The sequence below is a fragment of the Lepisosteus oculatus genome, chromosome 12 (assembly GCF_040954835.1).
Source record: "Lepisosteus oculatus isolate fLepOcu1 chromosome 12, fLepOcu1.hap2, whole genome shotgun sequence".
Classification (NCBI taxonomy): domain Eukaryota; kingdom Metazoa; phylum Chordata; class Actinopteri; order Semionotiformes; family Lepisosteidae; genus Lepisosteus; species Lepisosteus oculatus.
This window is the reverse complement of record NC_090707.1, coordinates 22,089,182-22,101,895: the sequence shown is the minus strand read 5'-3', so window position 1 is coordinate 22,101,895 and position 12,714 is coordinate 22,089,182. Positions and strand designations below refer to the sequence as shown.

The 12,714-nt window shown below is 36.6% G+C and overlaps 1 protein-coding gene across 1 annotated transcript; it reads right to left on the bottom strand.

Annotated features, from left to right (window-relative positions):
• Positions 1-3,045: 3,045 nt before the first annotated feature.
• On the bottom strand, positions 3,046-12,072 carry LOC107078809 (G-protein coupled bile acid receptor 1). The gene is made up of 2 exons (XM_015359145.2): positions 11,875-12,072; positions 3,046-5,613 (listed from the first exon to the last, which is right to left on the bottom strand). Exon 2 carries the CDS (start codon positions 5,503-5,505, stop codon positions 4,561-4,563), a length of 945 nt encoding a protein of 314 aa, XP_015214631.1. The 5' UTR covers positions 5,506-5,613; positions 11,875-12,072; the 3' UTR covers positions 3,046-4,560.
• Between the last annotated feature and the right edge of the window lie 642 nt (positions 12,073-12,714).

Below are 12,714 nucleotides of genomic sequence, written 5' to 3'. Positions count from 1 at the left end.
AGATAAGATGTTTTGAAGACTCTGAGGAAGTTTATTCCTGATTCCATCTGGATTTTTTCATGTAGTTATCTTCCCACAGTTTCTAAATGGGTAAGTTTTCTGGATTGTCTTAACAAAGTTTTTAAACTCTGAGCTACCTTCCTAAATGCACATATTGCCAATATATACTGTCAGCTAACACAAAGCTATTTTCATCTGATACATTGATTTAAAAAAAGCTATTTCTGCTTGGTTCACTCATCTATTTGAATGCTGAGCAAAAAGCAAATTTTTATTTTTAAGTATTTATAATTGCATCTAATATCTTCTCTCAAAATTACCAATGAGTATTGTTTGACTCATGGCTGATATGGCTTGAAAGGGTACTACAAATTAAGATAAAAAATAAATGAAAGGAATAGGAGATAGTAGTAAATATTAAGAAGATGCCAGTATCATCAATTGTGGATTTATGGTGCTTCTACACAGGTGTAAGGTTGGATATTGATGCCTGTTGTTTCCCCAAGTAATATAAAAATTAAATAGCTTTAATGTTGCATTGATATTAATCTAGTTTTTTTTTTCTGTAATATGTCTTCTGTCTTGATATTGTGCAGGGGTCTTCATGTTTCCACTCATACAGTATATCTTCCTTCCTGTCTTGACCTGCCTTTTAAAGGTCAGCCTTTAAATGGTGTTAATGAATTTTCCATTGGTCTGACTCCTAAAATATACTCTCAGGACAAAAATCTAAACTAAATTACACTTTTAGAGTTCAAATATTCCAAAATCTTGAAAAAGTTACTTATATAGGATATAATAGAGACAGCCATTCTGATATAAGCATTGATAAATATAGTGAATATGCTTTGGAGCATTAAACATGAAAGATTTTGTAATTTGCTTCATTTTTTATGTTGGGTTTTACAGTTATTTTGTCAAACACCTTGGCTAGGCCAAGCATAAAACTATCCAATGTCTTAACATTTAAAATTACGTTATAAAATAATCTTCATGAGTATCACCGGAGTTTCAAATGGATGTATACTTTTAGTTAAATGATGTAATGAGAGTTATCATGAGTAATGAGAGAGCATTAGTTTATGCTACACATAATTACACAAAATACCTAGATCAGGTGGGTAGCTACGTCAGCATGCGTAGGCTCCAAAGGAACTAGTGTAACGTTGCCATAGCAAAATTAAATGTAGTGCACTCTCTGAAGGCACCAGTTCTGTAGGGTTTGGGCATTTACTGAGACAATTATTAATTGTAGCAGTAAATCACAAAGTTGATTCTTTTGATGGCTTTAGAATCCAACCATGCAACATAACTCAAACAACGCACACACACAGGTACTAATACATGAGGATACACTTATTAATACATAGAATATGCATATAAACCTAACAGATCTTATCGAGAGGGTTATCAGAATACAAAAGATATATATTCAGTCAGTTACGAAGTGTTACATATGTCAAGAGGACATACGTTCAGTATATCATTCATTTAGACCGTTTCATAAATGAACTTGGTTATAACTTCTACATTAGATACTCAAAACAAGTACATAACTCTTAGAATTAAATTGATATCAACTGGTTGGGATAACAATTGAATTCTCGAGCTGTAATGCATTGAAATTGAATACATATCCGATCTCTGGGAATTCAGATTACCTGCGGGCACAAAGAAACAGTCGCAGGCTGTTGCTGTCCAATCCGCGCTCTCTGGCTCGGAGCAAGGCTGTGCTGTGCGGCTTGTGACGGTGCGCTGCTGATGCTCACTGACCGGCTAGTTAGTGTTGGCTTTAACTAGCAAAGTTTGTGCACAGGAGAAAAGATGACTGTGGGTCCCAGCAAGTCAGGAAGAAGACCGGTTCGTTCCTGATGAAGAGCTAGTTCTGAATAGTGATTCAGCTGTCCACAGTTCTGACCTGTTCACGAGGCCTGCTGCTGGTGCTAACCTCGGGTGGATCCTCTGGTTACTCTCTGGCAACCTCCGCTCTAGACTCTTAGAACAAAGGAAAGTTCTGGCACTCGGACACACTGGCCGTTCCGTGGTTGTCCGGGCTGAGTCTCAGGATGGTCAGGAGGCGCGCTGCGAGAATGTCCTGCCCTTGGGAGCCTTCTGCTCCTGGGCCGTCCTGCCCTGGAATTCTCCTTTGAATTCCCTTTAGAAAAGTCCACAGAATTCTCCTGAATCCCTTCTGAATCTTACTGAATCTTACACTGAATCTCTCAGGCTCTCTGTGTTGCCTGTTTTTACCTGGAGGAACTTCAGCTCGTTGATTGGCTGAAAGTTCCATGGGCATCAGAGTCCCACGTGGGTTACTCGACCCTACCAGTCCCTGATTGGTTGATCAAGGTGAGATATGAGTCACTTACTCCTGACACTTAGGAATGCAGTCCAGATGTCCATCTGGCACTCCCTAGACAGATAGGCGCCAATGGATGACCATTGATCATGATAGCCAGGCTAAGCTAAGTGCATCCCCCTTTGGGAGCTGTCCTTTATCAAAGGAACCTTAAATCAGCCTGCATGAATAGTTTCTCTGTGGCTGCACCACAGAGATGAACAGAGAGATGAGGCCTAATTTGGGAAAGCTTAGAAACACTTAATTCTTTCTTATTAATTAGCCTCGACGCTACACAAGTAATAGGTTTATTCCATGCTGAAAAGAGAAGAAAGAAAACAGGTATGAGAAAGACAAGGCAGGAAGCAAAGGTAATGTAGCATAGGAGAACAAAAGCTGGGAGAGAGGAGGAGCAAGAGGCAGGAACAAGGGACAGACAGAGTGGCCAATCAGGAAGTGTGAAGTCAGGATAGGTGAAGGGCGGTCATGGGAGTTGTGAACAAGAAGGTTACGCAGATTAGGTGGTCGGCGATATGAGATAATGGGGTGGTCAGAAAAGCGGGCCCCAATGGAGGGATCATCCTTTAGGATGGAAAAGTTGTCTTTAATTGTCCTAGGGATACAAAATACTTATATTCATTAATTGTCTCAAGTTTTTTGTGTGAAATTGTGAAAAGTAATACTTCTACTTAAAGGTGAATTGATAATACGCTTTCAAAATGACTTTATTAAGGACTGAAGTTTAATAAAGATCATAAAATATGACATCATTATAAGAAACTCTATAATTTATAGTAACTATCTGAAAATTGTATGTCTCAGGAGCTGCCAACATACACTTTAATGACACCTGATAAACACCAAATTGATTTTTATCATAAAAGGAAGCCTACAGATCTTTCATTAACTTATTAAATTAAATTCTTTTTCTTCATATTTTTTTGGCTCAGTTGTCATACACTCCATTAATTTAAAATCACAGGCATGCATAATACATTATAGTAACTTGTACACATTTAATAACCAATTGTCTAAGCATATATTATTGAATAAATGAAACATCATCAAAAAGCAGGTCAACGTTCTTAAAACCTTTGGGGATGCAATTATAAACACCAATCCTAGAAATACTATACTATACAATACTATATATTTATAGACACCAATTCTGTTAGTTTTTTTTTTATTAGACTCTAACATAGGTCCTTCAAATTTATTTTATTGTTCCTTAAACATTGAACTTGATTTGCTTGAGATTATAAAGAAGAGCACATCGTTTAGCCCTCCTAGCTCACTTCCTGGCAAATAGATGAGTGAAACAAGGATCTCATCCAGTTTTGTGATAGAAGCCAGGGTATAAGCTTTGACAACATGTTTAGACAGCTTGTTCAAGACTCACATAACCCTTTAAAACAATACATCCTCTTCTGTATTAAAATTGTCCTTATAAATACTTCTAACAAAAACTCCATTACCATTATTTCACTTCAGTCTCACAATATTCAGCATTTCAATCTCTGTGACATGCTTTAAATATAATACCTCATTTACAAATACAAATAATATTTTTAAAAGATCAATTACATCAAACCAAACACAGGTATTTTGTTAATTAACATATCAAAACTCCTCGATCACACTGTCATTTCTGTTTTTCCCTTGGGAGAACGACAAGCTAGTGACACAAGATTTTCAAAGACAAACACTGCTGGAGAGGTGTTAAGTGCAATTTGGTTCTGAACACAACCACTCCATTTTCATTCCATTCTTTGTAGCAAAGGTTACGGTCGCCTCGAAGTCATGACAGTTTTATATTAACCTGTCATCATACAGTAGTTGTGTAAATTGTGTAAATTCATATTGAAAGGACAATGGAAGAATTAGTTTGTGTTGCTAGAAAGTAAACTAACAATTCTGATATGTTTGTCCTTTCATATGTTTGATATGATATGTTTTAATTTCATATAAATGTGCAGAATGAATAGAAGGAGGGTGTTTCCTGTACAAATTGATGCCATACAGTACCATAATACTATTCACTTGTACAAGTCATTGGGGTTCTGCATTATAAAGGACTTGCTCAGGTTGTAGATACAGGCTATAAATGAATGAAATTTCTGCGTTTGCCATGACTCCAATTACTCCAGATATTTGAAATGTAGTGTTGTACACATGTAGGAGATGTGGTAAACTCAGGGCTAAAGGGAAGAATCCTTACTGACTTATCTCTTTTGCCATCTGTCCCTAAGCCTTTCAAAGACTTTTCTGATTGGCTCAGTATACTGCCGATTTCCCAGTCCCAGAATGACAGGTATGATAGCTGTGCTCCCTATGCCAGTGCATGACAGAATAATGTGCGTCGTGGAGTCTGCAACCTTAACTTGGCCTTGTGAAAGGGAAAAAAGAGAAACATGCACATAAATGATGTAGGGAACCCAGCAGATCAGAAATGTCAGAGACACAGCTGCTACACACTTAGCATAGCGCACATTCATCCTGTGTTCTTTATCTGAAGCCTGGTCACGATCAACAGCTCTGTGCAGCTTGCAGATGTCTCTCATTTTCTCCCTGGCAATCCATAGTACTCTCACAGTCATGAAGATAATTGAGAATATTGCAGGGATCAAGAGTCCATACACTTCCAGGTAGATGAATTCATGAGGAAAAATATTTCTGTAGGAGCAATCTTCTATCTCCTGGCTGCTGTTTAAGGCGGCCCTGTTGTTCCACCCAAAAGCAGGCAAGGAGGCATACAGCAACGGTGGAACCCAGACAGCCAGCAGAGCCAAGAGAAAGAAACGGTGGGCCCAGAAGCTGCCGTATTGCAGTGGGTTGACTATGCAGAGGTAACGTTCATAATGCACCATCACCAGGTTGAAGAGAAAAGACAAAAACAGAAAGTTGGGGAAGGTATGTAGCAGAAGACAGGTGTGGAAATCCATTTGCCTCTCCAGGCTCATGCTGGGGATGAACGGCAAAGCGATGCCAGTGCACACATCAGCGACCAGTAAGCTTAGAAAAAAATAATTGGGAGTGTTATGCAGTTTTCTGTTACAGATGATACCAATGATGATGAGGAGATTGGCTAGGATGATGACTGTGGAGAGAGGGTTGGTGATGCTGAGGATAAGAGAAAGTTCCCAGCTAGTTGTATCATTGTGTCCCATGTTTGGCCTTTCAACTCAGCATCTTCAATCTGAAAGCCAGACACTCTTCTCTGTCTCGCCTTCTAGGCTCATGAATCTTCAAGAACCCAAGGTTGAAAGGAAGCATTGCTGTGGAAAAGAAAAAAAGATTTACATAAATCACGTTGTCAAAATATCGTTTTGCAAACAAACCTCCGTAGTTGACAGTTCTAAGTATTCCAGAAAAGTGCTAGTTTAGGATTCTGAAAAGTCAGCAATATGAATTTCTAACATCTTTATCTATATTGCTTATAAATCTTTGTCTGAAGAAGAATGGTATGAAAGACAAAAATGAAAGGAAATAATGAACTTTGTACTTAGATTCTTGTTTAATTTGAAAATGATTAATCATCATGAAATCGTCATGAAAGCATCTCACACAACACAAACATGACGGCTGCAATAACAACAATAGGGACTGAGGACCTGCAGTAGAACTGTAGTAAGAGGAAATTGTTTTACTACTCACTTTGTGAAAATATATTCAGATTTATCATAATGCACTTCCAAGCCACAATGGAAAATGAAAATGATTTCAAGGTACCACCATAAATTAAATATTAATTTTAATTTAGGTGAATAAACAGAGTGTGCTGATGTACCTAAATGGATACTAAAAATTCTTGCCATAAATATAGAGTATTCTGTGCCTTTATATCACGACTACAGTATGTGTAAATTCTAAAACAGCAAATATGTTTTCAGACAGGTAGGTATGATTACATTGCAGCTGAGCAGCAAAGATGGCCTTAAATATGTTAGCTACCTCAATAGACCTGTATTGAAATCTTCTGGCACTTTCTCTCACTGCCACTGTGCAGGTTCTCTTTTGCACAGTGTATCTTGGATGGGGTCAGTTGCATTGTACTACTGTCTCATACGGAACTTCCAGCAGAAAATGATTCAGTAAGTTCTCCGGGCTGATGACACAAAGCTAAACAAGATGTCGGCCACTAACTATCCATCCACAACACCTGTATTATTACAGACAGCCACTTCATCCCATGCATTACAAAATTTGCAACCATCTTACTTGTAGTAACTAACACAATGACAAGATCATCATCAGCTTGAAGGCGATGATCAAGAAGTGTCTCTCCGTCTATGAGGGAAGATAACTGTATAAAATGGCCTCGGACTCGGATCCAAACTTCAGATTGGCAGAGCTCAGTATAACAACATTGAGAAGATCACTGCTGCAGCTGAGCTTAAAGAGTTGGCCTTAACGTTCACCAAGAAAACATAGAAAGTATCACCCACATAAACTCCAGCTTAGAACCATTAGGCATGTTATCTACTTTAAAGGATCCCTCAAGTTCTTCAAAGCTCTCAGAAAGGAATGCTGTCCATAGAAATACTGAAAAAATAGCCAGAGCTACCACTTCAATGCAACACTGAGCAGACTAGAAGCTGAGTATCTCCACATGCCTGTATCCCCTGCCACTGATTAGGCCCTATTGCTGCTCTCTCTCTGTCTCTATTAAACCCTAATGTTTAAAATTGCACATGCAAAAATAGTCTTCAGATTAATCACATGCGTTCATAAAGATAAAATAAATACAAAAATAAGTTGTGTTGGTTTTTAATCCCCATGGAGAAAAAATACGATAGTTTCAAGATACATATACTGTATGGAATCAAAAACTTCAAACAACCTTTTAGTACTACTCTGTATCTGAAAATACCAGAAGTGTCTTTCAAATATATTTATAAAAAATATTTAAGAAAGTGTTTGAAAATACCTTCGATACACATTTGACACAGGTCTGGTGTCTATGGTTTCCTCTTAGTTGACTCAAGGTTTGCTCATTTTCAATGGAAGCCTTCAGAATGACTTGTAGTTCTCTAGTTCAAAGGCAGTTTACAATAGAATAAGATTTATTTACTCTGTAAAAGTGTAATTTTAGTAGTTGGACTCAGAACAAATATCAGTATTGAAAATGTTCAATGCCATTCTTAAGAAAAGACATCCCTGGAAAACATATTTAAAAAGTTAATTGTTTCTTAAATAAAGATAAAAAGTGCACATCAAAATGTTCATTAATATTGAAATAAAAGGGATTTGAAAAAATAACATGAACCAATTACACTTACTGTTATACGTACTGTAATTACTGTACATATCATCTTTCCCTTATGACTGAGTTCCGTTTTGTAATAAAGAGGCATCAGTTTTTACATCATTGGTGCTGTTTTATTTTTTTTGTCCCCACTGCAGTTACAAATTTAGAACATTGTCACCACTGACATTTCTGGTATCTAGTTATCTATATCACCAATTGTAGTTTCAGAGCTGAATTACAAATTAAATACCAGTCATAAACTGTCTTACATGTAACTCAATAGTGTTTTTCCTCCAGTGGTGTATTGAAAGTACCAGAAGTTTTCTATTAAATTCAGAATTTGGTTAATTACATGTATACAAAATGGACAGTTTTTTCCCTCCAATTATGTTGATTTAATTGCATACCCAAAATATTTACAAGTGCACTTTAGGCACTACATCCTTCTAAATCCAAAATTAAATTAAATTAAGGCCACAGAAATTTCTTACATATATAACTAATTTATGTTCTACAGTAGGTGTATTAAGTGAGTCAGCTTTTATTCTCACTGTTGCCAGCTGAGAAGGTTTGTGCACTGAACTCTGTACTACCTTCCTTTGCAGTCAAGAGGTAGTGGGAGGGTCTGCTGTAGAACTGACAATGATCTATCTAAAACAGAAACAGCAATTTTGCAAACTGACAAGACCCATGATCTAAAGGGCAAACATTTTGCAATGTTTCCTTATACCCAGAAGGGGTGTGTTATAAGTTTTTCTGTAAAATATTGTTACAAAGCAATGTTTAGTTGGTTCAGTTTAGTTTTGGATTTCATAAGGATTTGGATGAATAAACAGAGTGTGCAGAGTGTATTTCCAAAAAATAGTTTCTTCCTAGTAATAACTACGCTGCACTTGAATTTGCAATTTACTGTGAACTTAACATATTCCTCAGGCTGACGGTTCAATCTCACACAACAATCCATGTCAGACTGGTAGGGCTCCTTTAAAACTCCATGAAACTAACACAAAGTGAGGCCAGGGGGCTGTTTTATAAAGTAGGTTTTAAGTAATTCTGGATTATCTCAAGTTATCTGGATAGAATTAACCAAATACGTGAGTTGAGGTTAATTCTGTTTCACGAAAGCAAACTCAGGTTTAGGTCATCTGGTTAAAGCAATTCAGATATGAACAATCTGACACTCTGTGCATTCACATAGCATTTCAGTACACATGGAGGGTCAAGCAGTGAATCCTTCATCTGCGCCAGCAAAACCTCAGCAAAAATATGTGTGTCTAAATCCAGTGATCATGAATTATGACTCTTTAAGGAAAACTATGAGGATAAAATGGGTTGTAGTAATGAGAAGCTATACTGTAGCTGCTGCAAAGGTCAGAGACATGGCATGGCAAAGAATCGCTGATAAATTGAATGTGGAAGCTAATTATGAAATATCTCAAGATAAAACACTATAAAAATTGTGCAACCTACGCATGTGTTGACATTACTTAATTTAAATTTGGGTGAAGTGGAGCTCCTCTTTAAACTATTGAGTCATTTTTTAATGTTTTTTATGTAATTTATGCATTTACAGTAGTTGGATCATAATGGGAGGAGGAATCATCAACAACGCAATACAGAATGCATTATTTTATTAAGGATATCTTTTTTCTAACTATTTTGTAACCCCCCCATTGCGAAAAAAGTGTTTTGTGTAATCATTGATGATTTCTAGGCTAGAAATTTTTTTTACTGTACATTGATGCTGTAATTTGATTTTCATTTGAATGAATATTTCATCATTTTTTTCTGTTTCTGTTTGTTTGGCTCTGGGGCATTTAATGAGGATGCCTAGCACTCAAGAGCATCAATTATATTAGGAAATGTAGCAAGAAATGTTCAGATTACGCTGCATAGCTACATTGAACAGAAGCTATATTTACAGTGAATAGAATGATATGAGAATTATTTGAATATTACGAGAATATCACTAGCTATTTCATGAAAAGAAGTATGATGGTGTTCAGTAATGTAAGGCAGGGATACGTTATGAATGCATGTAAAAGCTGTAAAGTGCTACATAGATCAAATATTTCACTCTCCGTATTTCTGATTAATGACAGAAAATTACAGAGGTGAATGAGACCTGTATTGATGGGATTACCAAATCTCCTGGATTATCCTGCAGTTTCCAGGAATGATCAGTACTTCCTTGGAAGTGGCTGGACCTAATCCAGCAGAAAGAGGGTGTCTCTAATCTTCCTTCTCCAAGGATTTCTAGAGATGATGGCATTGTTTTCCCAGAGTGGGTTCCATTAATTCTGCTGTTCAATTTACTGCTGCAGACGTGATTCAGAATGAGTAGGCTAAAGCTAGTCACTACAGACGTATATAAGAATCCACCCACAGTACACTTGTGAACCTGAAATGTGGGTCCAGTATATTAACCAATGGGTAATGTAGATCTCCTCCAACTGTAGTTCCAGATTTGACACATACCATTGTCACTAGGAGGCTTTTTATTAATTTTTATTTTGAAATAAGTGACTACATTTAATCAACACAATAGTAATAATCATCCAGATCCTTATATAGTCTCATTTCTGATTCTGTATGAGACAGTGCCTTTCCAGTGCTTTACTTTAGCTTTCATCTTATTTATAAATATTTACATCCGATGGTTTCACATTAAAAGAACCATTTCATTTTACTGTTTCTCCAGATCTCATCATATCTACTTCAAGAGTATGATATCATACTGAATTGATTGAAATTGTAGCTTCTTTACTGTGCTGTCGAATGTCAGGTCTGCTCTGTTTATATTATGCGACAGGCACATGATAAAGGAGTGCAGTTGGTGGTCTGTGAAATAACTGAGTGATGAGCCTGTATCAAATCAGGTAACAACTGTGAATTCATGGCTTACAAGCTTGTCAGTAAAGTGACATACTGATAATGAAATCGAAGAAATGGTCTGCTTGTTATGTGACAGCACAGGACTGGCAGAATGCATTGGAAAAGTGCCCCTAAAAAATTCTCTCTATGCAACTTCCCTGAAATCAGTACAGAGTGTAAACAAGGTGCAAAAACTCATCACATATTTTGGAAAATGCTGTAACTATAAATTACATATAAATACACTAAATATATTCTCAAGTTATGATGAGAATGACATCAACTATCAATGGATACATTGTTTTGTAATGTAGTACATCAATAGTACATCTTCATCACCTTTTTTCTAATCACTTTATCTAATAAGGGTCACGAGTCAGCCACACCCTCAGCTGGCAGCATGGGACACAAGGCAGGACAGATCCTGGATCAGACAACAGTCCACCACAGGGCACAAGCAAATACAAGCAGGGCAAATTCTTACAGAAGTTAATTAAGGTACCAGTATGCCTTTGGCCTGGAAACTGGAGCACCTGGAGGAAACCCATGTGAACCCAGGGAGAACATATTGTGCACATTCCATGCAGATCACACCCCAAGAACTGAACACAGGGCACCAGCACTGCAAGGAAGCAATGTTAACCACTGTGCCACCCACGTAATCACATTTTCCATTAAATTAAAGATGTCTTATTTTGATTAGAAGAATATCAGATTACAAGGTAAAGTCTGTATGTATGTTAACCAACAGGGTTTTAGACACCAAAAACATAAACTGCACATTACAACAGTTTACGACAGAATCTTTTTTAAAAACAAACATCTAAACATTTTTTGTGTACACTACGCATTCAGAAAAATACTTCAAATGAAAGCCTGTATGTTACTTAAAAAAACATATTTAAAACTTTGTTCTGAAAAATGAAAAGTTGCCAAATCAACAGGTTATATGCTTTCAAAGCAAAGTCAAGTTGCTGTTTAAAACCTGTTTAAACCTTTCTTCATGTATTCAGAAAAGTATCTGATTAGTACATATTGAAACAAGGCCCTTGGTGTTATATTTACTTATTTTCTATCCTTACAATGATCACACATTTCTCCACATTCATTACTCCACATTCATTAGACATATATCATAGTTTCAAATTCACTTTTTAGATACCACTACTTCCCTTTAAAAATGATGTTCATTTTCAGTCTTAAAGTTTAAGTTTGTCCAAAAAACATTATAATGAACAGATATAATTGAAGTGATGCTCATAGTACTAATTTTGGTAAAGGGTCTCAGCTCTTTTATCACACAGTTTATAGCATCAAAGATATTTTTTCAGTTGATTTCATTATTATTCTAAAAATGTCTACGTTAATGGTTCAGTCTCCATATTTGCAAGCTCTTTTTAACTACAGTACCTACCTTTCTCCCAAAGTGGTAAAGATTTTAGAATTTTCTGTTATTTGACCACATCCAAACAGTTGCAAAATTGTGTTTGCTGATTTATGTCCTCCATGTATGTCTCAGAATAGCCTCTCTGTTTCTGGTTTCTCGTCATAGAAAGAGAAAGAAGATTGAAGAACTTGGCCTGTCAATGACACTGAGGAAGTCTGTGCTCCTCTCCCCTCAGAGCGTGAGATTGTGTGCAAAGCGGAGAGGAGTCAGATACCATGGGTTTCAACAAGGCAGAGATGCTCGTAAATTTTAAAGAGACAGTCTTTCCTTCCTTAACCAAGTATGAAACAGATGCATACACTAGATTAGCCATTGGTGTGATCCATGAGAAAGATTGATGTATGACCAATCAGACATGACAAAAATTCACAAGCATGATGTTTTATTTTTGAACTCTTAAGTATTTTGAGGGTTAGTTTCACACTGAATTTTAAAATCCATATATACTTAGACACATTTGTTTCCACCCTGACCATCAGAAATTGTGAGATTTGTCTGTGGCATATTAAACTTCAAAGAAAAAAGTAAAATTAATCCAGTTAAAAATAATTAAATAAAAAAAACAAATGTATGAGCTTATTGCTGCCATTAACCTGGTATTTTGAAGATTTGATTGCAAATGCAATTTAAAAATTCTGCTTCAGTAACGTATTGACATCTGAAAAAGGAATAACGTCCTGTGAATACTAAAAGGTATCTCATTAAAAAGAAAGAACATACATACTGAGCAGCACAGTGGCGGAGTGGTAAACAATTCTGCCTTGCAGCACAGGGGACCTAAGTTCAGTTCTGGACCTGGGGTGCTGT

Coding starts and splice junctions, on each gene's coding strand:
- LOC107078809 (XM_015359145.2), bottom strand. CDS start 5,505: ATGGGACACAATGATACAACTAGCTGGGAACTTTCTCTTATCCTCAGC.